At 38.9% G+C, this 27,535-nt stretch overlaps 1 protein-coding gene across 5 annotated transcripts; it reads left to right on the forward strand.

Annotated features, from left to right (window-relative positions):
- Window positions 1-1,637: 1,637 nt before the first annotated feature.
- Window positions 1,638-27,535, forward strand: NAF1 (nuclear assembly factor 1 ribonucleoprotein). Of its 5 annotated transcripts, XR_008466597.1 has the most exons (12): window positions 1,638-1,990; window positions 4,273-4,411; window positions 8,821-8,914; window positions 11,622-11,704; window positions 12,754-12,914; window positions 15,375-15,426; window positions 19,228-19,333; window positions 21,931-22,061; window positions 23,346-23,403; window positions 24,724-24,876; window positions 25,452-25,589; window positions 27,243-27,526. XR_008466597.1 is itself a non-coding variant. In XM_054202913.1 (10 exons), exons 1-10 carry the CDS (start codon window positions 1,686-1,688, stop codon window positions 24,927-24,929), a joined length of 1,335 nt encoding a protein of 444 aa, XP_054058888.1. In that variant the 5' UTR covers window positions 1,638-1,685; the 3' UTR covers window positions 24,930-27,208. The 5 variants fall into 5 exon arrangements, 3 of the variants coding, with proteins under 3 accessions (XP_054058888.1, XP_054058890.1, XP_054058887.1); XR_008466596.1 differs by having other exon boundaries at window positions 24,724-25,589; window positions 27,243-27,535; XM_054202913.1 differs by lacking the exon at window positions 27,243-27,526 and having other exon boundaries at window positions 24,724-27,208.

Below are 27,535 nucleotides of genomic sequence, written 5' to 3' on the forward strand. Positions count from 1 at the left end.
TTGCTCTTTAATTGGATATATATCTCATTTCTGTCACTTCATTAAGGATGAAAACATAACCGACAGGGAGATTCACTTTAAATCATTTTTCCGATTGTTCAATATTTAATCTACGTGCAATTGACATCTAATTGTTGTTGACATTTACTTGCATGAATTTCTGAAGATCCCTTTTGTTAAGGAGCTTGCAGTACAGGGCAGCAACATCCAGACCACAAGCCCCACGTACCTTCACTTCAGGACCCCAAGGATGTCACTGAGGAGAAGGTGATTCCTAATCTCGGTGTTCAGAGTAACCATGTCATCAGAGCGCTTACTGCAGCCTATACAGGCTGCTCACTTCAGACAGTGCAAAACACACCAAATGCCCATAATGTGCCTGTTCTGCTGGACTTATACATAACTTTAGATAAACGTGGAAAAAAAAAACACCCCAAAACTGACGAATTACGCTATATGTGTATTTGAACATGTTTAATTTTCCTACTAAATAAATTCTGCTGGCTGCATCTGCTGCGTCATGTTGCAAATGTAGAGTGAACTACCAGAGAAAGACATCTACTGCCTGCCCAATGCTCACTTCAGCCCGTGTGGAGCACTTGCAAAGCACTCACTTGTGATGTTTTTTTTTCCAATGTATCCCAGCCATTATGGAGAATAATGAAGAGTTTTGGGTGCTCTTTGGGCACAGAGTCCTCTCAGAGGGGAGGGGAAGTTCATTATATGGAAAACCTATTATTCCCTCCTCCGCTCTCACCAAATAGTCAAGCCCCAGTCCTCTTTGGTGCTCTCAGCATTATCACATGTTAACTCTTTCATGTATTTATTTATCGTGTTCCTCCTCAGACCTATATTGCACTCTGCTGTTCGCCCTGCGTGCCTGGGAGTGGAGACAGCCTTAGCTCTTGGTTTGGAAGCCAGCCCGAAGGACAGCGTGATGAAGCTCCGTGGTGGTCAGGAGCCTGCAGCATGGGCACAGGAGCACAGCTGGCTGGTTGCAGTTTGGAGCCTGGGTTGAAGGGACCTGCCTGTAGTGACCTGTCAGTGACCTCCTGAGGATGCTTGCCTTTGAAACACCTTCTGGGTCTTCCCATGGGTAAGTTGTATCCAAGAGAAGACACATTCCTGGCCTCCTGAGTTATTGCCACAGGGAAGAGCTTTAAGTCCGAGGCTGGGGGAGGGCGGGGGGAATTCCTCCCTTCTCTCCTACGCGAGAGGTCACCATGTATGACCAGACCCCTGGAGGCCAGAACAGCCTGAGACACCAACAGGCTGCCCCGCAGGGCCGCGTGCAGCACCGCACGACCCTCAGGCCCAATGCGGTTGGTGTTTGCGGTGACCCTGGAACTCGCACAGGCATTTATGCTGTGGCGAGTGGTCGGGCGACCCCGAGACCGTGGTTAGGTCCTGCAGAGCCACCCGTTACTGCAGGACTACTACCGCAGGCCGAGACGCCACCACAACGGCAGCCACAGCCCCACGCCTCGCGCGCGCCCGCCCCCTCCGCTCCACGTCACGTGACGTCCACGGGATGACCCCGCCCTTCGTCCCACGCACGCGCCCTGCCCCATCCACCGTGCCCGGGAAACCGGCGCCTCGGGGCAGCCGGAAGTGGCGTACTGCGGGGAGGGGGCGGGGCCACCGGCCGCGTGGGGCGAGAGGGGCGCGGGCCGCCGGGTGCAGATATGGAGGTGGTGGCGCAGATGGAGGCCCTGGCCTTTGAGCCCGGTACCGCCGGCACCGCGCCGGGCGCGGAGGGGGAGCCGGGCGCGGAGGGGGAGCCGGGCGCGGAGGGGGAGCCGGACGCGGAGCGGGAGCCGGGCGCGGAGCAAGGGTCGAGCATGGAGGGGGCGCTGAGCCCTTCGATTCCCCGGGGGGGCACTGGGGAAGCCCAGGCCCCACCGCCCCCAGCCGAGGGAGCGCGCAGCCCGCCGCCGCCTGCGAGCCCCAGTGGGCCTCCTGCCGCCGCCCCCTCGTCGGACTCGGACAGGTAGGTTTAGCCCTGGCAGCCCCGGGGCTGGGCCGCGGGGCGAGGGTGGCGCGTCGCGTTGCTCTCCACGGGTGGCTCTTTCCCCTTTGAGGCCTCTTGCGCGGCGGTGAGTGTGGGACGCGGCGTGGGTCGCCTGCCCTGTGAGCGCTCTGTGAGCGAGGTGTCCGAGTCCACCCCTGTCCCAGTGTTTCAGCCGCTGTAGCTCTTTTTCCCATTAAAGATGACACTTTTTGTTATGTTTCACTAGTAGTTTTGCTGTTGAATTAATAAGTCTCCAAAACAATGAGTGTAAGGGTATAGGATTTAATGAAAACATGAGTTTGGTGGTGGTGGCCTGTAGGGCATAATGGTTTGTTGGGCCACCATGACCAATGGAGCGTCTTGTTTGACATGGTCCTCACAGGGTGCACCTATATCGCTTGTGACAAGACACCTGCGGTGTTATTGCTGAAAGAAGCTGAATGTTGGACTCAAGGTAAAGAGTCTGCAGATCTTAACTCATGCTCTAATGTTGGCATCTAGGTGGAAAAGCTCTTTCTCAACCTGTATGTTTTTTATAAAAGGTTCCGTCTTCCACTGCATCTGTGCTTTGGTTTTCAGTGTAGTTGGTGAAAGGTAACTTTGGTTAGATGTGGGGTCTGTTTCAGTCTTAGAAGCCTGCATATTTTTTCAGTTTCAGTGAGTTTTGTGTTTTCTTTTTGGGCCATTGCAGCAGAATAGGTATGTTCTTCTAATTAGGGAAGGCTGAAATGAAGTCTAAGGATCTCTTCTTAAAAAGAAGATACCGAGCTTTATTAACAGTTAATGTGTTAGAGCTTGACTTTGGAAATACTCTGTTTGCTTGGTTCAAAGTTTTTCCAGAAAATCATGAAGTGATGGAGAGCAAAATTCCTGACCTATGGCAGGGGCTTCACCTCTAGTATTTGCTTCCAAAATCTGTTGTGCTGGTGTTCATATGAATATTAAAGACAAAATCTTGATAGCTTTAACTTATTTGACTGACTATGTGTATCTCAAACTTTTGTTCTTTCTTTTTTTTTTCTCTGTCCACTGATTGATCTCTGGTAGTCTGACTGATTTTTGTCTTTCTGCTATGTTGATTTTGTTCCAAGAAGTCCTTATTTGGCTTTTTCAAAAGGTTTATTTGGAGAGATTCTCTTACTTGTTTTTTTTCCTATCGGCATTTGTTGGAAAAAAAAATATGCAGAAAAAGATAATTGAAAGCCATCCATTTGCTTGTGAAGGAGGCAATGTAATACCAAAGAAGCTAGGAGGGAGTGTTTTTTATGTTTTATTTGTCACTTTGTTTCTAAATGCTGCTTTGTTAGAGGCCAGATCAGGTAAGAAAGGCTAGATGCAGTTTTACAAACATTTGCCTGCCTTGGTGTATTTTTGTGTAAGGCTTGTAATATGTTTTTTTGTTCACCAGGATCAATTACTCCATGTGGTTTTTCTTCCACCAGTTCCTGAAGAACTTAAACTTTCCCTAAAACGAATGTGTTGACATGAATAAGGACTAGTTTCTTACTGTGCTCTTTACTTTGAAGTACTAAGAATCTGAGACAATAAATATCTCTTACACATGTGCGAGTGAGAAAAATTAAATTACTAATCTGTGTGAATACGTACTAGGGGAATTCAAACAGGCTGTGAATTATGAAAGTAATCTCTTCTGCAAAAACTAGTTTTGTTTTTTTTTTTTTTTACCTTCATAGTGCAATATGTGTTGCTTGGAATAAGTATTTTCTTGATTTACACTTAGCTTTATGCTCGTGTTGGGATTATACAAAAGAGTCACTGTGAGCTATAGCAGGTAGTTTAATGTATTATCTTTCATGATTTTTTTATGCTTAGTTACGTCAAATGATGTTCAGTACTGGGAGTACTGTCATGTATGTATGACAGAGGGAGTTATGCTGGTGCTGGACTTCTGTGTGGAGTAGCCAGTGGGACAAACTGGATTAGAAGAATTTAAAGAGGTGATTGCTCTCATGCCATATCCACCATTCAGCAGTGAAACAGTGGGAACCCAAGCGAGCCATTGTAGTTGTTAGCATTTGCTCCAAACTGCTGAAGCTACTACTCTTCTGAGGTGTTTTTTTTTTGTGATCTTGTCCAGTGGCTTGTAGGTTCAGAAAAAGTTGCTGCTCTTCTGTATACAAGTGTATAGAGTTAAGAAGAACATAAGTAACCAAAGCTATATGAGTAATTTATAATCTAGCCATTCTTTTATCTGTAATATAGAAGTCTATATTCTAACTCCCATGTTTGGTTTTTTTTAGTGATTCGGATTCAGATAGTTCATCAACTACATCCTCCTCTTCGTCTTCTCCTTCAACAGTATCTGATGATGATGATCATCCAAATGAGAAGGATAACAGGTCTTACTGTGTTAAAACAAAAGATGAGTTGCCTATTGATGTAAGTACAATGCATTATCTTTTAAACCTTTTTCTAGGAACTCAGTTTAAAATATTTTAATGTATTATATTTTTAAGTCATTGCAATACCAAGTGATTGAATGTATATTTTTACACTAGTTCAGGTTTACCGCAGTTATAACTTAAAATGTCTTATTTTTCAGTATACTAAGACCAATCTGAAGTGAGGTTTACAGCACACTTCAGGTTCATATTTGTATAAAATCACAGTTGCAATCGACAAAAACAAATAAACTTCTGGATAGAATTCTGGATATTTTAGAACATTTTTTTTTTTTGTATATTCCATGCTTTTGTCGTCCTTTCTCTGTGTGCGAGACTTGAAGGTCTGATATGTCTTGCAGATGTATTTCAAATATATTTAGCCTTGAGGTAAAAATTTCAAACATTGTATTAAGCCTTCTAGAGGTTCAGATTGCATTGCCTCTACTAACTTAAGCAAAATTATTGGAGTGGTCATAGAAGTGGCTTGTATTTGTTTTATTCTACAATTTTTGTTGTAGCACTCTTTTTATGTATTGCGGATCAGAACCTTAATTTGCGTCGAGATACTGTCTTTTGGTTTTAGTTCTCATAAATAACATACTCATTAAGTATTGCTGGCATTATTCCTCATTATCTCAAAATTAAGAGGTTTAAAGGAATGAGTTTTAGTAATAATCTGCTAATGGATGATTAGCTATACATCATTTGTAATGGATTACAAGTAAAAGGATAATCTAACACTGTAATGTCAATTTACACTAACAGTACATATTTATCTGTTATTCTGTAGATCTCTTCCCTTCATAAAAAATGCTTTCTGGAATGAGAAACAAGCCCAGTGGAGGGTACAGGAAATTATTAGAAAGGTAGAGAAAAAAACCTCTGAAGAGCAGATACAATTGGATACATTTACCTTTGTTTCAGTGCTCTGTTAAGAGTTTGTAATGAATGTCTGGAAAGGCTGAGGCATTGACAGGCATTAGTAGTAGCAACAACAACAGGAGATGGGAGTATGTTGTTGATTCTTAAACTGTTGCTCTATGTAGGCACTTAGAGTGAAGAAAAGCTCTTAGCATGTTCTTTTATCCCTGAAATTAATCAAAGATTTAGAAACACACATAATGTTATGTTCTGAAGGAGTAAAACATCAGAGCAATTCCTGCTTACATGCACTTTGTTTTGAAGTATGATTAATAGTAGAACCGTTAAAAGTGCTTCTATGACAACGTTGGGGTTTTTTTTATTTTAAAGCACTAGACTTTTGAACAAAAATCCTTGCTCAAATAGATATACTTGTCAAGTTTTATTTACCTTTCATCTTAATTATTTATTTAAATAAAACTCATGATAGTCTGAAAATGCTTGTTGATCTACACTTGTCTCATTAGTGTACTAGCTTCAAGTCCAAGTGTTTACAAAATATCATCTTCCTTTTGAGTAGCGGCCTGATTAATTTCATTGGTTCAGCAAAGTTATAGCTTTTTGCCAGTGATAGTTAATAGAAACTTCTAGCAATTACATTATTTACTGTATCTTGTACTAAGCCATTCTACTGTACTAGAATTAGTCTGTAAAAATGTTGTAGTTTGTCTTATGTAAGTTTGAGAGAATACAATTTGAAAATTAAAACGTATCTGTTAAAAAGTTGCCAATAATAGCTAACTTGCTAAGGCATGGGTCAAAGACAAAATGAAAAATTAAAGAAAATGTTTAACTGGAATATGTCCTTAGGGGAAAAAACACGCACATATTAAGGAGTGTTAGTGGAACTATTTTTCAGAACCTCCTCCTTTGAAGTGTAGGATGGCAGATATTGTATATAGTATGACAGATAGTACAGTTTACCAGTTTGAGATTTATGATCAAAATCTTAGCTTTCTTCCTTCTGGTCTTTGGCCTTTGACTTACTCCGGCATCCGTGACTCAGTTAAGTCTTAGCAGCAAAGTTGGTTTAACATTGGAAAACTTACTGCCCTGTAGAAGGGTGTGGGGTTTCTATCTGAATTAGCATCTTGACTTCACAGAATCTTCAGAGTTGGAAGGGACCTCTAGAGATCATCTAGTCCAACTCCCCTGCTAAAGCAGGATTGCCTAGAGCACATTACTCAGAACTGCATCCAGGCGAGCCTTGAAAGTCTCCACAGAAGGGGACTCCACAACCTCTCTGGGCAGCCTATTCCAGTGCTCTGTCGCCCTCACTGTAAAGAAGTTTTTCCATGTATTTGAATGGAACTTCCTATGTTCTAACTTGTGCCCGTTGCCCCTCGTCCTGAAAAGAGTCTGGCACCATCCTCCTTCAACCCACCCTTTAGATACTTGTATGCCATAATAAGGTCTCCCCTCAGCTTTCTCTTCTCCAGGCTAGAGAGTGCCAGCTCTCTCAGCCTTTCCTCATAAGGGAGGTGCTCCAGTTCCTCAATCATCTTAGTTGCCCTTCGCTGGACTCGCTCCAGCAGTTCCCTGTCCCTCTTGAATTGGGGAGCCCAAAACTGGATGCAGTATTCCAGTTGTGGCCTCACCAGTGCCGAGTAGAGGGGGAGACTGACCTCCCTCGACCTACTGGCCACACTCTTCCCTATGCAGCCCAGGATGCCATTGGCCTTTTTGGTGACAAGGGCACATTGTTGGCTCATGGATAATTTACTGTCTACCAGGACCCCCAGATCCTTCTCCTCAGAACTACTTCCCAGCAGGTCCACCCCTAACCCATACTGGTGCTTAGTATTCTTCCTCCCCAGGTGGAGGACCTTGCACTTGCTTTTGTTGATCCTCATTAGGTTCTTCTCTGCCCAGCTCTCCAGCCTGTCCGGGTCATGCTGGATGGCAACATGGCCCTCTGGAGTGTCAGCCACCCCTCCCAGCTTGGTATCATCAGTGGTATCATCATCATCATCATTGCTGAGGATACACTCTGTCCCATCATCCAGGTCATTAATGAATATACTGAACAAAATCGGACCGAGTATTGACCCCTGGGGGACACCACTGGTTACAGGCCTCCAACTAGACTCTGTGCCGCAGATCACAACCCTCTGGGTTCTGTCACACAGCCAGCTCTCGATCCACCTCACCGTCACCTCATCTAGCCCATACTTCCTCAGCTTCCTAATGAGGACGTTATGGGAGACAGTGTCAAAAGCCTTGCTAAAGTCAAGGTAGATGACATCTACGGCTCTCCCCTCATCCAGCTAACCTGTTACAACATCATAGAAAGCTATCAGATTGGTCAAGCATGATTTACCCTTGGTAAATCCATGTTGACCACTTCCAATGACTTCCTGTTCCTCTACGTGTTTGGAGATGACATCCAGAATGAGTCACTTCAATGCTATATTATATGATCTGGGACAGTCTTGGTATCTGTTTGGTCTTTGAGTTGCTCTAGAAGCCTTTGCCAAGCACTTTTGTTAAGACTGAAGATTATCAGGTGAAGTTTTGGTAAGACAGGATCAGATTCTTCTGTTGGAGAGGGAGTTTATTTCTGATGGTGGCCTTTAAAAGTGCAGTTCAGTGCTAAGGTTTGGACTCTGCTTCCAAATTCAGATGCTGTATTTGAAGATGATTCTTACTCTAGTTGCTCTTACCTTGCATTCCATATAGTTTGTATTGAATCCTCACCAGTATAGTATGTACATAGAAATCTTAATTTATGAGTGAATTGGAGGTGGGTGATGGTGTTAATCAGCCTTTGATAGCAGATTTTGATGCTTACATTTGAGGGAAAAGTTTAATTTGAATATTGTTTGTGCAGTACTCACTTGTTTATCTGAAGCTTGGCATTTTTTTCAAAAGTGTTCTCTATGATTATCCTCTTGTGTACCAAATACAACTTACAACTAAAAATAATTTTCTTTGTTTAGATTGTTGTTATCTTTACATCTTCTATAATGGTCTGAGTCATGGTATAAATAAACACACACCATTTTGTTGAATAAGATGATACATATATTTGGTGTATTTCATACTATTTTATCACATACTGTGTACACTTCTGTCATATGTTGAATGTGATTACAGACAACTTGTCTGACTTTTTGATTACTGATTATCTAATTATTGTGTTGTACATTGAACTTAATTTATCTGACTTGAAAGTTCAAAAAAAATGAACAAAATGTCTATCAGTTGTTGGTTTTCTCCACTTGAATAAAATTGGCTTCTACTTTAGTTGCAACAGAAATATGTAGAGTAGTGTCTCAATAGAGATGTCTTCAGAAGTGACATTCCCCAAGATGAGTTCATTTAAAATTATTCTGAAAGAGGGAAATCAAACGAAATTTTTTTTTAATTAAACCTTCAGAATGCTAGGAGGCTTTTCTGATTGTCAAACTTATGCAGCAACAAAGTGGTGAACGTTTTAAGTGTGATGAGATTATATTCTGAACATTGACTTGATATTTTCAGGAACTACCTCCTGTTGAAGACTTAACAATAATTCTGCCTGATGATGTTGAACTGAAGCTCTTTGGGACAGTTTCCAGCATCATTGAGCAGCTAGGTAGGCAAGATATGTTTGCTTTGTTTTTAATTAAAATAATTTCTGTATATCTCTACACTGACTGTGTACTTAACTCTTCCCTCAAAGTGTTGGTACTGCAGCATTCTATTTCAGGCGGTAGCACATTGCTGAATGAGAACTTGGACTACCAAATGACACTTGTGTTGAATTCATGTTTAGTTGGCTTGCATCTTCAAAAAATTAACGTACTATGACTATTATGCATGTGTTTCTGTGTGACTTCCATGTTCTAATTTTTTCATTCAAAAGCCTTTTTTCACTGTGTATTGTGATCTTTATATTAATTCTGGCAACAATAGGATTGAACAGTTGCAGTATTTTAGGAAGTCTTCCAGTTGTACATGCTATATTTGAATTATCTCTGAAGATACAGGAGGTGTATAACTGAAAGCACAGATGTAGTACAATGCAGTCCCAAGTGCTTCCTTGTTAATATGTGAGGACAGTAAAAAGACTTGTTTCTTTAGCCAGTGTAGCAGTGCTTGTTGGGTAACTGGTACATTGAGTATGATGTTTGTTCTTTTTTCTTTTTGTTTTTTTTTAATTCATCCCACTTCTGGCACCTTGACCAAATACAAGCTGCCAGTGTCAGCAGTCATAGGACAGCATAGCTAACATGATTTATAGGTGTTGGAGGGTAAGCTTAATGGGATTGAGACATACAATAGATATAAGCTTGACGGCAGGTGATATACATTCAGGGATCCTTTCAGATCTACTGGGACCTCATTTTTTTGATGTGTGAAATCAAAGTTTTGCTGAAGCTGGTATTAATAAAGTATCCATAGTATGTTTGTATTTAAGCTTATTACAAGTGTTCCATGCTACTTGAACTGCTTTCAAAAGAATTTGCTTATGAAAATTAGAAATTAAGTTCAATTTTAAAGGTCAAATATTTAGGTTAAGTGGGGTACAAAAGAATTAAAGCAAATAGCCTTTCCTATTAAATTTTCTTTTATCGTAAAAGACTCCAGGTTATACAGGCTATTATAAGGCTAGAACACTATAGGCTCATGCTTGCTTCACACTAGCTAAACCAAGATGACAGTACTTCCTGTAAACTTTAACTTCTGCTCTGTGTATGAGAATTTAATGGAACTTTTGCTGTGTTTTGCTTCAGGGTACTTGAAGAGAAGAGAAAAATTCACTGTGTGGGTTGTAGCCTGGAAAGTAAACAGCTTTGTTATATATGAGAAACCTGCCCTTGGACTGCACTTTGGGCCCTGGAAGAGTATAAGCTGAGGATTTTGGATGGGTTGGGATAGGGGGAGCTGTAGGTCAAATAGGCTGTAGGTGATAATGTTTCTTCTGAGTTTCATGGGACTGGCGTGACTTATGTTTTCAGAATATCTTCCTTAGCCTACTGGAATATGGGGCTATGCAGGATTAGTCAAGTTGAGAGCATTCTCTGAGAGTTTTTGGTGTGGGGGGTTTTTTTGTATATTTTATCTTACAGGTAGGCATAAAATAAACTGATTTCCTTCTATTGAAATTAAGTGAACTGTTAAGCTTATAGCATTGTCATAGGCTTGCTTGGCATGTCACAAGGTGTTTGCAGATTGAAGTAGCAGCAAAGGTGGAGTTTTAGCTTGATGAGATGTTTATTGCTTTAAGTCCTGTTATGTAAGTTTAGCAGTGATAATCTTAGTTTTTGTTCAAGTCTGAGTGACAATAAGTGCTTGAGTGATTTTATTTGATGGTGGAGGGGCACTGAGAATGCTTAATGGAGTGTTCAGTTGTTTTAGAAGTAGAAAAGATTACCTTCAGAATCAGAATTTTTGAGTGTAATGCTGCTAGGCCTCTGTATTGACAGCTTTAAGCATTGTTCCTGCTGAATGTAAAGGAAGACACAGTATTTCTGTAAATTAAAGCAACAAATGTGAACTACTCTAACGATTTCAGTAAATAATAAGCTTTTTATGTCCTTGAATCTGGAAAACGTAAAAATGAAGTAGCCGGCATATCAAATTGTGTATTAGAACATGTTTCTGTGTCCATTTATAAGTGTTTAATTCTACTAAGTCTTAACAGATTTCATATTTTGAGCTACTACAATGACTTGTTCACTCTGACCACTCATACCATTGTTAATCATAGATTAAGCCCAAATGTAGTGTGATACTATTATATGATATTAAATTGCAGAAATGTATTTCGAATTGTGTACCTTTATACATAAGTGGGACCACCAGTTGCTACTGTGACTGGACTGCCAGACATCTTTTGTGTTCTGGTCTGATTCTTATGACTTATTAGGGGAAGCTATGGTGAATAGCCATCTCCATTCTTTTTTTTTCTGAGAAGAATTTCATTTGGAATACTAAGAAGGCAGAATATGTATGTGCATCTGCACTCAAAAAAAACCAGCTTATTGCTGCTATGCACTTAAGAAACATCTTGGGTAAATCACATATTCATATCTCAGATCTCTCATTTGTACCTGTCATCTGATCTCCTTTCTCTACCCCAGAGAACAATAATTCTGTAAACAAATGTAAAAGTTACCACTCATATCACTGGAGAAGGGGCATCCAGTTGTAAGTAGTTTGCGTATGCACACAAACTTTCAGGTGAAGCTCTATGAATTTTAGTAGACAAATAATGTTGTGGTTTGTTACGTTTCTCTGCGATTAACTGTATACTGCTGTTGAAACATAAAGTTCTTATTTATTTTTTTCCATTTTAGTAATAATTGAATCACTGAGAGGCCTACCTCCAATAAATGAGGAAAGTATAATTTTTAAAGAAGATCGGCAAGCAGCAGGAAAGGTGTGTGTAAAGCAAAAAAACCTGTTATCTAATATAAAATTCAAAGTGTTTGTTTCAACACATAGTGTTGAAGTTCACTAAATGAAATATAATGTTTCCTTGATACATAGTTTTTCTTTGTGCTTTTGACTCTTGCTATAGTAATCTGTTTTTTTTATTCTCAAGAATTCCTAACCTGGAATTCAGTGCATCCTTACAGAATTACAATGTGCGATCAGCTTCTGCTATTTTATGAGTGCTTGTGGAGAGGGAGGGGTTGCTTTCAGATGTATAATGTCCTGAATAACAGTCTGGGCTCTTTTATTGCCAGGAGTTGGAGGCAAAGATTGGAGAAATTAGAGTCAAGTTTCAGGAAAAATGGGGAATGTTTACATATCTGTGCTCTACAGTTCCAGTTTTAGGCCAGTGTGTGCTTTATGCAACTATAATGAAGTATGTTTGCTGAGAGGGGTGTTGCATTGAATTTTGTATGTTTTCTGGGGAAGGAAAGCCATCATCCAGAACGGTTACTACTATAATATCTTTGAATGCTAGACATGAGTGAAACAAAAAACCTCAGCCTGAATTTGCAGACGTTCAGTACAACATCTCGGAATTCTCTGCTTTCCATGCAGTTGGGGAAGAGATAGGGGAACTGATGTAAAAGCGTCTTGTAAAGATGAACTTTGAGGAATAAATGATAAGGAGATTGTTCCAGGTGTAAGAGATTTGAAAGCATAGTGGAGCAAAGAACAGATTTGACAAAAGGAAAGATGGCCAAAGTAGAGGAAGCAGACAATGAAAGCAATGCAGTTGGGTGGGTGAAGGCAACATCAACGTGTGAGAGAACTTACTTTTCCACATTAAGTCTTAAACAGTAGTTGGAGAATTATACTATCAAAGTGTGGTAATAAAACCAAAGCATGAAAGCAACTTCCTTTGATGCTGCATTTTGAAGATATATTGAACTTCTTAAATACAAAGCATCTTAAAACTTCACGGTTGTCTACAATGAAATTAGCTACCTACTCTTGGTTTATTTAAACATTTTAATTTTGTTTGTGTTACAGATATTTGAGATATTTGGTCCTGTTTTACATCCCTTTTATGTGTTAAGATTTAACAGCTCTGAGCATATCAAAGCAAAAGGTATTAATGTGCAAGATAGCATGTATTTTGCTCCATCAGTGGAGGACTTCACCCAGTATATATTTGCAGAGAAACTAAAACAGTGAGTCTGACTTCTTTTCTATTCTGGTTATAATGTATCTTTTAATATAGCTAAAAATACTGAATTGAAGTTTAGCCTTGAGTGAGAAACTGTAGGACTAAGCTTGACATTAAAACTTTTCCTTTTTTCAGGTATTCTCAACTGTGCTGTAATAACAAAGTTGTACTGATTTGACCTTTCAGAACAGTACAGAGTAGCTGTAAACTACAAGCTTCTAAGGTGTTAAATTACTAAAGTTTAGTAGCTTCTTATTCAATTTAATATATTACGCTTTTTTCTTTTCGTGTTGTTGTGTTACCTAAAAAGACCATAACCAGAAATAAATTCATTGATACTTCCCTCCCCGACACCCTCTCACACACATACATGGGTTTTGAAAGGTGAACTTTCTGGATTTTGTTGTTCTTCATATTCTTGTTTAGTTTCATAAGTTATAGTTAACTTGTTTGAAATCTGAACAAGTTTTTATTTATTTACTATTTTTATTTCACATTACAAGCTGGAGAATATCAATTCTATATGAAAATTACCTGCTGTAAATTTGGGGGGGAGGGGGGTTGTGTGCCAATGTAGTGTGATGTTCAGAAACTTCTCAATAGTGTTTGTGTACCCAAGTCTGACTGAGGAAAGTAGCATGTATGAGTAGGACTTGTTGGCATTTAAAAGGAAGTGTACTCAAAGATACAGAATAAAAAATAAAACATAATAAATGACTGCTAGATATTAGTTTTCTAACTATTGATGAATAATTGTCTGAAATAACTATAGGCTAAAAAGTCCTTTGTCATACAAGCGATTTAGTCTCTCTTCTCTATAGTCAGAAAAAAAATTACAATATTGATGTCTGCATTAATTGCAACTCTGCCAGTATTCCTACTGAATTTTTTCTTTAGTCAGGTGTCTGTGGCCAGGTCTGCTGGAGTCTTATCCCCCTTACCTTTCTCATTTCTGTAGAAGCAACAAGCATATTTTTTTTTCCTTTTAGTGAAGACCAAAACAGATCACTTTCTCACTCTGCTGCCTGTTTGTTTTTCTGCATCATTTTGATGCCAGCTGGTCTTTGATTTGTGCCATTAAACTTTGTTGCTTAGCACAGTAACTGCACAGACTTTAATCATCTGCTTACTACATCAATAACTGTGTGCCATGCTCAGCATCTGAGACGTGAGACTTATGTTTTAGTTTGTTACATGCTTTGCAACTAGTTTTGGGAACTATTTGTCCTTTGGTAGTACTTTACTGTCATATATGGTACAAAATTGAACACTGGGTAAGATGTCTCACGCTTTCATGACTTACCAGTGCAGCTGAACAGTGCATCAGGCATTCTTTCTCACTCTGCATTAAAATGACCAGTGTGAACACTGGTGTAATCTGACGTAAACCATATTTTCTGATTAATGTGAATGAAGTTACATTTCACTGGAACGATATTTTATTTCTTAGCTTTGTCAGGAGGGGTTCCTCAGCTTTTGTGAGGCAATTAGTGCTATTTGTTGAAGCTGCATTTTCACAAGTCTCATTGAAAAAGGATAAAGAATTTTGATTTCCGATCTCTGCGGTAATGTCTATATAAAAGAAACCAAGGTGGCATGGATTGTTGGTGGCATGGCAAAGTTGAGCTTCAGTTGGTGCATCACAAGAAGGCTCTTGGACCTTAGCAGATTGCAAATTTGGTGACCGATGATTCTTATTTTTCTGCTTTTTGTTACTTTGACTGTGTACAGACCAGCTTGTGGAGTATTACAGGCTTAAAGTGTTAGAACTGCTACTTAAAACTTGTGATGGTACTTTGAAAAGAAAAGGAATCAGGATTAAGGTCTGAAGTATTACATTTACAACAAAATAGAAGATGAAACCTAATTATCTAGCTAACACTGTATTAATAGAATTGTAAGCTGGGCTTAGAGGTTTTTTTGACTCCAGATTCTCTTTGCTATAGATACACTTAAAGCCTGTGTTCTACTAGACCAGTTCATTGCTGTTTTTAACTGGACATAAGTATTCTGTAACCAGAAGAATGAGAAAGCTTATGACTAGTCAGCAGTTAGTTGACATAAAAGAAAGTTGCAGTGAACTACCTCAGTTCAGGTTCAAAGCAATTTAGGTTCAAATGTATGTGTTGAGAGAATATCTTAATATTAGGTGTTTGAAATGTTCAGTCTTCACTCAAAGCAGGAAGATTTTTTCGAGTGACATATGTAGTGAAGTTCTATTGACTTAGAAACAACATAAAAAACCAAATGCCTCTTTCAAAACAGGCAGCTCCTGGTATAGGAGATCTGATACCTTGAAGAAAGTGTTACCATATTTGCTACGGTACAGTTCTTGCAAATTATTTCTAACCTGGAATATGTTGCTATTATGTGTCTCAAACAAGAGATGCTTCATAGTCTCCTTACACCATCTTCTTTCATCTTGATTGTCTAATATATGTGTGTTTTTTTTTTTTTCTCTTAGGGAAAAAGGTTCAGATGCATCTTGGAAGAATGACCAAGAGCCACCACCTGAAGTAAGTAACTATAGGATTTTTTTTGTTTATTGTTTTTGATTACACAAGATACATGTAGAGAAATATCTGTGCAGAGTAACTAATTAGCAAGCTTATTTTTCTACGCATACAAGAATTGGATGTACTTCTTTTCTTCATTGAAAAGAAGGTCATGCTTTTCTTAGGCCACAGTCAGTGTAGAGAGTACTAGCTATCTTTTTCTACTGCTTTTTGCAATTGGGAAAACTTATATCTTCAGTTACTCTAGTCCTTCAGGAACATGCTTGGCAATCTGAACATTCCAACTTTGAGTAGCAGTGATTTTACCTTGCCTAATAATTTTGAGTCTGCTAGGGAATTTTTGTCCTTGCTTTCTTTCACTGCAGCTTTGTCTTTTACCTTGCCACGAGCAGTTTTCTTTAAAGGCCTGCTAGTACTCCGCAAACTGTACTGCGGTCTGCTCTGTTGGATTAATTTGATACATCCTCTGTTACTAAGAAACCATTCAAAGAATGCAAGATTTCATTACTGTTTGCTATTATAAAACAGTAGTTTCATGAGAGGAGATGAGCTTCTTCCATACAAAAGCAGTATAGAACTGAGAGCTCGTCATGACCGTTGACATAATTTACTGTAGGATCTGTAACATTTTCTTCAATGACAGCCAGGCTTCCTGTCCAGTGCTCCTTAACTCCACTCTAACTATACTTCTCCTGACTGTTTTCTTTTTCAATAAGAATTGCGAGGCTGAGAGTTTTATGGAGGTGTTTTCATGAGATTTGTTTTCCTGCTTTTAGCCTATCTTATCCAAAAGAGCGGAGATTCCTGGAAGCCTTGTGTCTACCATAGTATCTTAAAGAGATCTCTTTATCTGCTTGTTTTGAACCTTCCAGAAGGTTGCTTAATTCTAAAGTATGTAATAGGGGCTTCTTACTCTATAATTAAGGTGTTTTTTGTGAATTGTTTTGTTGTGTTGTTTTTTTTTAGTGTTGTAACCAATTTTTAGAATAGAATAGAGCATTTCAGTTGGAAGGGACCTACAATGATCATCTAGTCCAACTGCCTGACTAATTCAGGGCTGACCAAAAGCTAAAGCATGTTATTAAGGGCATTTCCAAATGCCTCTTGAACACTGACAGGCTTGGGGCTGGCTTGCCAGCCAGATGTAGCCCTGGGAATTCACTACAACCCTTTGAGCTCTGCCCTTCAGCCAGTTCTTCACCCAGCACACCATGAATCCACTCATGCCACAGCTGGACAACTTGTCCGGAAGGATGCTGTGAGGGACAGTATCAATTTTTTCATTCACAGTCCTTATCCCAGGCCAGTTGTTCTGGCTTGAAGGAGAGATGTTGTGACACAGGCTTTACTGTGCTTGAAGATAGGTCTTGTAATAATGTATCAGTCTGTCAACCCAGAATGCTGCTTCTTCCACTATGGTGAAGATGATGCATTTTGAAATACCTTTTTTTTTCATTCCCACAAATGGAATTGAGCTGAGCAGTGTTAACTTCGCTCAAAGAATTTTGTCTGTCAGTTCTGACTGTAAATTGCCTTCCTTTCTCTGGGAGATGACATCTCACACAGAATGATCATTTGAGAATTAGAAGTGTTGCATAGAACTGGACAGTAGGTATGTGATCAATAGAGCTTTGAAAGACTGTGTATACTTAGAAACTTTTGGCTCGTCTTAGATTTCTTTCGTTGAACAGTTTTCTAGTGATGATGATACAAAATGTGTTTATTGGCTGATGGTGAGCTCTTTTTGTTTGCTAGTCATATTTTTAAAGCTGTTCAGGAGATGAGTTTATGACTGTGTAATTTGAATTTGTAGGAACCAAAGTAACTTTAAAATTTGGCTGAATACACTCCAGTAGTCAAGTCTTCTGCAGATATAGATCCATTGCTTTTTCCAAAGTTGGTATTTATTTTTTTTGTGATTTTTCTTAGTTTTAATTATGATACTGTTACTTTCAGGTTATAATCTGAAAGTACCGGGGAACTTTAGGTTTACTGTACTTCACTATAGGAAGGAAGCCTGAAAAAAAATCAGCGATGGCAAGGATGGGCAAACTTGATTGCTTTTTATGACACCTTTTGTTTCCGTGGCTGTTTTGACTTTGATATGTCTATGTGCTCTGTTTTGGAGAAAACACCACATCTAACATCTTGTAATCCTTAATTAGAATAATCTTTGGATAGTTCTAGCAGTTAGAGTTTACACTAAGATATCCAAACTGTGACAGCTGATAAGCTGATAGAAAGTAGCTTTTGCTGTGAAGGTAATGGCTGTTGACAAGGGTGCAGATCAAATTTAATGCTACTGATGCTTGAAATTGTCTCTTACAGCCAGACTCTTTTAGAGCCCTCAGCTGGCAGCTGATTCTATAACTTTTCTGGCCAGCTCCCACAGTAAACTGCATGCAATTGCTGGAGTCGGTTCTTTTTGTGATATTGTGAAGCTTTATTTGTGTATGAATGTTCAATTAATCCATGTTATGCCTTTTATGCTTGCTACTTTAAGGTATATGGTAAGTGTTCCTTTTCTGACAGGCTCCTAATTAGCCCAGCTCAACTGTAGACTCAGTAATACAACCTCTCTTGGCCTTGTCTTTGGGGTCTTAGGATGACAAAGTGTGACCTGTATGCTGCAAGGCTAGCAGGAGCAGATGAATGTGATTTCTCAGTGAGGCAGCTTTTATGGAATGTTACATGGAAATTAGCTAGCAACAGAAGGTACCTGTTGTTTGTTATTTCTGCTCTACTGGAGGATGGCATATTAAAGTGCTTAGAAAAAGCAGGAGTTAGTGAAAGATTTTTACTTCATGGTATATATCATCTTGTTGTATTCCTTGTGGATTTTTTTGAGTAAGAATATAATCCACTTATGTAGAAGAGGAAATAGTTGCATTCAGAATTAACTTCTACATGGCTTTTTTAGCACTGTTTTAGTGCAGTGTTTTTGAGATCCGTGCTCTGTATAACCTATAGAGTTACATCAGTGAGCAGCAAACCCCTTCCTTTCAGAATTTTGGGGGGGGGGGGGGTGGGAGCAAACCATTAAGTCATACAAGTGAGCTGTTTTTCAGGCAACTAATTATGCGGACAGATTTCTTTCCTGTCACTAATAACTTTTCCTCATTCTAAATGTAAGCTAGGATTCAAAGGTAGCAAAATGTTGCAGTGGTGTTCAGTCTATTGTAAATGACAGCGTTCTCTGAAGCTGAAAATTCCTTTGGAATAACGTTGCTATCGGAAGTTTAATGGGAACAGTGTTATTAAATATACTATAGGAAGTTACAATTTAGTGACAATTTTAAACTAGAAATATTTTTTTAATGTAGTTTGTGTGCTGAGTTAAGTATTGGTTGCCAAATTAATTTTAACTTACTTTAAAAATCTGTATTTTAATTTACCTAGTCTGCAGTTTGCCCTTCAAAAGCTTTTTCTTGGCAATAACTAGCCAGCTCCCTCAGAGATGTCGAATTTATTTTCTTACTAACATCTAGACAATCAAAAATTTGTGTTAAGTACTTGAATGTTGCTGTTTTTAGGAAAATTAGAAGGAATAACAGAGTATTGTATAATTGTCTTATGAGAAATTTGTGGAGTGATAAGTTTTTGATTGTGTTGAGAAGCCAGCTGAATGCACGATGGCTCTTTGAATGCAAAATAGGAAAGTGCAGCTTTAATAGTCTTCTAAGCTGACTGCAGGTTGCATTGTTTTCTAAATAATGATTTATTGCTAGATCTGAAGTTCTCTGTGCAGTCTCTATATGGCTTGTTTTTCCCCCCTGCCCCCCCCCCTTTTTTTTTAACCAGGCCTTGGATTTCAGTGATGATGAAAAAGAGAGAGAAGCAAAACAGAAGAAAAAGAAGCCTCAGAGTCAAGGAAGGAAGAAACTCAAATCAGAAACTAATGCATCAAGTGAGTAAACGCTGTGGGAGAATGCTTTTCTCTCTTAAACAGAGTTTGAAATACACAATGATATCTATCTTAATAATTGAGCTTTCCTACAGTTAATCAGTATTTCTGTGCTTTTCAAAGTTATATTCATGAATTTGTGGCTATGTTCCTTATTTTTATTTAAAAGGGAAATGAAGGATTTTTTCCATTAAACTGTGGAAGGAAAGTTTTATTAGGAGGAGGACAGTTGTCAGAGGAAATTCAAAGGCTGTTACAGCAGTGTCAGCTGACACACAGTGAGGATGTGGAAGATATGCCACCTTTTAGAATTTGAGCTTGCTTGTTGCAGGGGTTATTGGGGCCCAAGTTCAGCTTAAGCCTTTGAGTGCAGGGAGAAGGCAGCCATGTGCAATTTTTGGAAACCCATTTTTCTGACAGTCAGGGAGAAGACACAAGTCTTAGATGGGGAATTTATTCCTCTGTCTGAAAAGGAAGCTCTTCCATACCCATGGCATAGGAATACTCCTTGAAAAAAACTGTTACTTGTGTAGCCTGCTGAGAACCTCTCTGTTTACCTAACACAGTTGTTACATAAAAAAACCTACAGTAGTTTAATAAAACATGTATAGGTTTTCATAATATACATAGCCTTCTTCACCTTCCTTTCTCCTGCTGTTGACAGATCTGTTCAGGTGTATGCTTGCAGTTGTGCTCTGCTTTCAATAACCAAATTTTCCTATCTGTCTTCTCTCATGCCTCTTTACTGACAAAACTTTTTGGTTGCCATTTTTCATTGAATAATTTGAATCACATCCCTGTTTTTCTGTTCTCACTGGTCTGCTTCTGTTGCATGCTTTTTGTATACTCCCTTTAAATACTACTGACTCTCATCCCCTGCCCTTTCCTCTGCTGCTTACATAGGAGGCTTCTTCAACTGTCTGCAGTACAGTGTTTCCTTCCAGTTAGCTTGGCCTTGGCCTGACTCCTTCCATGAGTTTGCTGCTCTTCTGGAGCATGTTGTGCCCCGGTGACCCCCTTTTCTCTTGATCTGGGAATTTAGTAACTGTCCTGTTAACAGTTCTACTCTGTGTACAGTACATCCCTCCCTTGTACCCTTTAAATAAAGCTGCGATCTTTCTTGGACTGGCTTTTGCCCTCTGGTTTTGACAGTTCTTCCTTAAGGGAAGGATCTGAATCGTGCCATATTTTCCCTTTGTTGCTGATGGTTGTTTTCTCTCCTGGTTTCTGCTTATATAGCAGAACGGCATATTCTCCACCATATCCTTATTCTGCCAGCTTATTGCAGACCTGCCTTTGCCTAGGGCTTGCTGAGGCTGTTACTGAACTGTGTTCCATAACTGAGAAAGCAACAGGAGGAACTGTCTCAATCTGTCAAGGGAGTATGGGTTATGATTTGCTGTAGTTTTCTGTAAATAACGTGGTGTAAATTGACACTGTGTGCAATTTAGTTTGGCTGTGGAATTCAACAACAAGGATATCTGGCAAATTGAGGCACAAACTCAGTCTCAGCTGGAGTTTTGCTTGGTTGCATCTTCATAAAACTGAGTGCGCTAAAATTGGCTCATTGTTACAGCCTTTGATAGGAGAAGAAAGAACAAAAATATTCACTCAAGTACTTTCACTTCAGTGCTTCTGAGAGGACTGCATGCACCAAAGGAGTCTAAGTCCTAATCCCCCATGAAAATGAGTAGGAATTTTGGTATCCAACTAGATTTCCAGACTTAGCTTTTCAAAGGTGAAAATGTTTCTATGTGTTCTAGTGCCAAGGATTAGGTCCACATAGGTTCTTAAAAGTCAGTGGATTTTATGCAGTCTTATGCCCCTAAATACATTTTTGTTTCTACCCCTAAAATTCTTCAGAGATCATGTTTGGTTTACATACTACAGCCTTTTGAATATCTTAGCAGCTCTTTGGAACACTTTTAATATTTTGGTGTTCTTTGCAGCACTTATCCCATTAATACTCTTCTAGTATTTGTATAAAGTGGCAGTACATTTGTTATGAGCTTTAAATATATGCTTACAGTGACCTGTACAGGGAAAAATTAATCTTTGAAAAATGAATGATGAAAGCTAATGGGCTAAGGGTACAGGCTGCCTTTTTTCTGATAGACTAAGTTAATTTCATTAATTTTAGTTTAAATAATTTTCTGTGTCCTGTGTTTTTGCTATAATATCAGCTCAGGCCTGAAAGCTGTATACCACTTTAGTGTAATGCAGTGTTGATTTATCTTCATTTTTAAAATGTGTTGCTTTTAAATCTTGTTTTAAACCAAAGCTTCCAAAATGCTCACAGTTTGACTGTTCCTGTGATTCATTAACACAAATGAAAATGCCTGGAGGAGAAGAAAGTGAAATTTCTTTTTTAATGACTGAATTTGCAACCCTTAGGATCGTTCTTCCTATATTACTCTAATAAATCAAGATGAGTTATTTTGTTGTTTATGTATTATTTGCCAGTGTTATTTGTTGATAAGCTTACTTTTGAAATTTCTTTGGCTTCAGCTTGAAAGATTTGTGAGAACTAAACTTAATCTTTTCAAAATAATAATATTGTGTGTGGTTTTTTGTTTCTTGTGTGTTTTTTTTTTTTTTAGGTGAGAATAAAGGACTTCCTCAGTCAATGCAACCACCTGCTTCAAGTTATTCAAGGGGATACCGTGGCAGAGGGTTCTCCAGGGATCCATTTCCTCCTCCATCAGGCCCTCCAGGTTTTTTGAGACCACAAGTAAGACCACCACAGCTGTACTCTTCAGACAACAGAATCCATCAGGAGTCTCCAGTGTTTCCACAGCCTCATAGAAAAGAAAATCCAATAACGCAACAGTATCCCTTTCCTCCTCCAGTTTTTGGTTCTGTTAATGAGATGCATCAGTTCCACCTTCCACCTTCAAATCTGAATATGATTTGGACAGGCCCAAACATGTACAACTCATACCCATTTTTGCCACCACCACCTCCTCCGCCGCCTCCTCCACCTCCTCCAGATAGCCACCCTTCTCAGTTCAGGCCTTACTAAATTTCCGTAAATGTGCATACAGAGGATTGCAGTTTAAAGGGAGGAAGAACAGGCTGCTAAGACTATATTCCCTTATTTTGGAGACGCTTCATTTTTCTGCAGCAATAGAACGGATGGTTACATGCTCTGTGGGACACCCATAGAAAACTTATTTTTTCTATATATGTTTTCTGTTTCAAAAAAGAAAACTATGATAAAAATAACTGAATATTAAATAATGGTTTATTTTTATAATATCTACTATTTTGAGATGATAAATAAAAACTTTCTGGAGACTGGTATGTAGTGGTGGAAATCTATTTTGTAATAAATTTAAGAGCTTATGTATAAACTACTGTCTAATAGCGATGAGGATATGTCACATAGATGGTATTTTAATAGTTTTACGATAGTTGTATATTGCTATGCTTAAACCATTTTTCTCAATTTCTTCAAATTTTCAAATCTGCTTGCATGGAAACTAAAAATCTGACACCTAAATTTTTAATTTTTCCCTATATAAAGTATAGACTCTTGCTATCCAACTTTTTAATATTGCATTTATTTCATACTAAGTTAAAGACTGGAGCTGGATGGTCTTTCTTTAAATAGCTGGAATAGCTAGATCAGAATTTGGACCAGCAGCGTAATTATTCTCTCACATTTAGTGTCCTACAATAGCTGTAGAAGATCAGCTTAACAATTGGATGTTTTGCAATTGATTTAGGATGTAAAACTGCATTGTGTGAGGAAATTAAAAACCAGGATAACTTCTCTAGCTTGTCTTTGCTCCTAGTGCAGAAATGCCCATAGATACCTACAGTATGTAGTCAGCTATTTGAGGAAGAAGTCATCAGACCTGTCAGGGAGAGAAAGTATGCCATTTCAGAGCTCCCTTGTTTACATTTGTGTCCAAAATGCAGGTAGTACTAGATTGCCGTTTGACTATCTTTACTGTCAAAACTGTCTCTTCTGAAACTATGAGGTTCATAAACTGTCCCGGCTTTTTCCTAGGAGGGGGGTGGAATTGTCAACCGAAGACAGCCTGGAGCAACCCCCACCTTTCGAAAGAGTCAGTCCCACAATTGCATTTCCTTAGTCTCCATGGAAGTGGCTCTGACCAACTACAATGGAAACCCCTACTCTGCATGAAGGTTTTTTTTTTTTTTAAAAAGTCAGAAAAAAAAAAAGTGGGACAGAGACATTTTAAAGATGTTTTTTGCACTGAAAGATCATTACTAGTTGTAATGATTTTTGAATCACTAACAATGCAGTTACTTTGAACCATTGAACAGAAGTGATAGAAGTGTATAGTGTATATTTGTATTCTCAAACTCATATTGGCTTCATTACTGTGCATATGTATTTAAAGGCTAATTAAGCTCTGCAGGTGTTTTGTAGACTTTGGAATTAAATAACTTAACGATGATTTATTGCAATAATGAAAAATCTATTGTGCAGAGGGAAGGACTGTCTTGTCAAGATACTGCTACTGTAAATTAGAACTTAATTTCAGACTTTTAAAGTTTCCTGTAGTATACTTAAGTAATAATTCTATTATTTACTTTATCTAAAACTGTTTCATAGGTGTGCAATGGAGAATGTTGTATAGATCTCACATTTTATGGCAAACAGTTACTGTACAGTGGCAACAAAATGTTTCGGAACACTAGCGTTCCAGACATTAATGTTTAACTCAGTTCTGGCAGATTATTTTTTTTTTTTTGGCAGTAAAAAGAACGTCCATCTCTAGTCTGTTGCGAATGCTTACCTTTTAGGGAAAAGAAGGGGATCAAAGCTGTAGCCCAGCTATTACCATTGCCAGAGATAGGGCACAGGTGTGAGCAAACTCAGTGCAGCCTCATGACTGAGGCACAGCAGGTTTGCTTTGCCTGTGCCTCCCTTCGCTCACCTGGAGCTTTCTTTTCACTTGGTGTAGCTATAACAGCAACTTGTTAATGACCAGGTGGGTATGATTAATTTGTTTTACATGTACTTTTTTTCTAGGCTATACACATAGGTATACATAGATGTCAGTGGCAAGTACTTATTCTGTGTGGAATGGGGTGTTTATGGGCTTAAAGGAATAAGATAGTGTAGAGGAACAATGACTTGATGGAAGCCTCAAGCGGCAGTGTTGGCACTGGAAACCTGGGTTGCAAACTACTGAGTGGTCAGTCGAAAAAATAGAATCCTGGCTCTAAACAAAACCCATTTTGAGTAGAACGGGTAGAAAAAGTGTATGACGAAGAGGAAAAAGTATGTAACACGTGTAAAATGCACTATATACAGTAAAATCGGATATAATTGTGAACATACAGACAGATGAAGAAAGAGCAAGATGTTACAAGTGTGTTATCAAACATAAACATGATCACAAGTCAATTTATAGGTTCAGGAGGAAGAAACTGTCAATGTTGTGCTCAGACTGGGGACGCTGATGACTTGCTGTATGTTCCTGGGACAAATGGATGCCATCAGCCTCGAGATCCAGGGGGGCAGCTGGAGGGTGAGCATAACGCCAGGAAAAGGAGTGAGGCAATAGGTAGTGTATGTATAACAATTCTAACTGTTACTACTATTGAAACCTTTTTTTAATGTATAGTAATGTTCACTTTTTAGTTCATAATTGGATCTGGACTCTAATGATAGTTCTTTGATTAGGCTGTTAAGATTTAAGTTATATGAAGATGTAGCCTCTTTGCTCATAACATTTGCTCAAACCAACCCAATATAAAGTTACAGAGTGTAGTCTGACAGAAATTTATTATGGTCTAAGCTATTTAATTAATGCTTGGTAGTTAACTGCAATACTGGTTTTGTGTGCACTTGCTTGTTTTTTTTTATGTCGAAACAAATTTTGCAGGTGTTCTGCATTTAGTGAGTACAGGTCACACTTGCAGTACTTTGCTTGGAATCGACTTCAGTTCTTCATTGTAAAATCATTTGAGAGCTAGGTATGATTACTGAGTTAGAAACATTTGGAGGATTGATTTCCTTGCCCTAAATGTGTCACGCGCAATGTCACTTGCACTGAAGAACAAGCGTTGCGATAGATTGCTAGAGTAGCACCATCTTAATTTGAAAATAGAGCTGCTCTGACTGTCCCTTTCTTTTTAGAAAAAATCTTTAATGCAGCCATCGTTGACTATTAAGTTTCCTCGTATAGCTATTCGTAGTCAGTAGTGTTGCACGGATGCTGTCAGAGCCTGGTTCAGTGCTGGACGCTTGCTGTTGAGAAAGCAGTAGAAACTTGCGGTAAGTCGGGGAGATTAGAACCTGAGAAGCATTTGCAAGTTCAGCTGTTTGGGGACAGAAAATAAAACTGAGTATACACTGGATAGAAAAATGAATGTTGTGGAAATGCTTCTTTTTGTATCTTTAACTCCTTGAAAAAGGTCCCTCTCTCTATTCAGGCCTTGAAAGCTGTAACTGTAAAGCTTGGGAAAACTGGCCCAACAATTTTAGTGTCAGAACAGCTAGTCTTGTTTGGCCTCAGCTGTTTTTATGTAAAGTTGTTCTATAGAAATCTATGTTACTATGTTACTGTGTTACATTGAACACATTACTACCTTAAAGTATTAGAGCAATATGCTAAATTAGGATTACAGTAACTCATCTGCTGAACTGCCCTCCTTTGTCTGGGATACCAGGTGAGTCATAGGCACAATGGGGTAGATCCTTGGCAAATGAAGCACTATAAGACACATTCCTTTTTCTGTGTCTCTGGAAATGGAACAGTATCACGCACCAGCTCAATTCTTGATCAGTGCTATTTAAGAGCAGGCTGAGCTTTTTAATCTGAAATAATTTGGTGTGTAATGCACCCTCTCTAGAGATACTCCAAATTAAAAAAGCCAGCCAGCCAGAAAATAGAAGCCATGAAGTGTGAATGGTGCAGCCACCAGGTCCTCAGCACCATCGCTTCTACAGCTCTGCTCCAGCTGGTCCACACTAGTTGATAATGTAGATGTAGTTTTAATGTTCAGCATGTACTGCAATAAACCTTTTTTTTTTGTAGATATTACTTAGGCATTATTGTAGTAAATGTTTCTAATACAGGCACACAAAGACAGAAGGGCTTAAAAATATCTGTTCTTTCTGTCTATTGATAGCATCCAGTCCTGATGCCAGTTGAAATACCAGTAAACCCCTATTTGCTAGGAATTTCACTATGACCTGTGTCTCAACAGTTGACAGGTTGCTGTATTAGTACACTGATATCAGAAAAGGTGATGAAGCCAATGTTTTGTTGCACAAAATCTTTGGAATGTATCTGTTATGTTTACAAACAAGCAAAACTGTCCAGCTTCCCCCTCTTCCCCTTGCCTCCAAAAAAAAGCTAAAGGGGAAAAAAAACCAAACCAGCACATACTTCCTCCCCCCTCCCACCCCCGCTAAATTTGTGAAGCGGATTTGTGCAATGAAATATTCAGCTGTAAGGGAAGAAGAGGTGGATCCCAGCCTCTACAACCCCTGCTGAGTTCACATTAGACCCTGTAGTTGAAAAAAAAAATTTACTGTTTATAGAGTATTTAATTTTCTCTCGCATTTTACTAAATTATTAAAATTTACTAAATTGTTGAGATGTTAGAACTTTACAGTAGTTTGCTTTCATTTGATGAGATATGGTTGGGAAATCTGTAAAAGCCTCCAAAGAAGAGGGCATTTGTTATTTTGTAGTTACATTCCTCTCAAAAGATGAGTAAAGCAATGTCAACATCAGAAAAGTTTTGAGTCCAGGGCAGAATTTTCAGAAGTGACTCCCACCAACCTTCTGTCTGTGCCAAAAGTAGCAGGGATTGCTGGGCTCTGGGGCTGCGATGGGTCAGATGCAAGTCTTCAGTAAAGTAATATTTCCTAGTAGGGCAATATTTCTCTATTTATGTCTCATATGATGTCTATTTTCAGATTCAGCCTGGAGAGCTGCAGTAGAATCCTGTCACTTCTGTAAAGTTTTCAGTTATTCCCCCATGGGATTTAACGTTTCTTCATGGGCTGCTTTCCAGAGAAAGCTGAAGGTATGGGATGAGTGAAAAGCAAGAGAGAGGAGATACAGAATTATGGATGCTGTAAACTATTGTACTGTATAGATGACTGTAACTATGGTAAAGTGGGAAAGTGAAAATTGTAATCACATACTTGACAACATTCCTGTTAAATTTGTAAATAAACAACATTGGTACTTTTCCTGGCTTATAACT

Source organism: Rissa tridactyla, chromosome 5 (assembly GCF_028500815.1).
Source record: "Rissa tridactyla isolate bRisTri1 chromosome 5, bRisTri1.patW.cur.20221130, whole genome shotgun sequence".
NCBI classification, from domain to species: domain Eukaryota; kingdom Metazoa; phylum Chordata; class Aves; order Charadriiformes; family Laridae; genus Rissa; species Rissa tridactyla.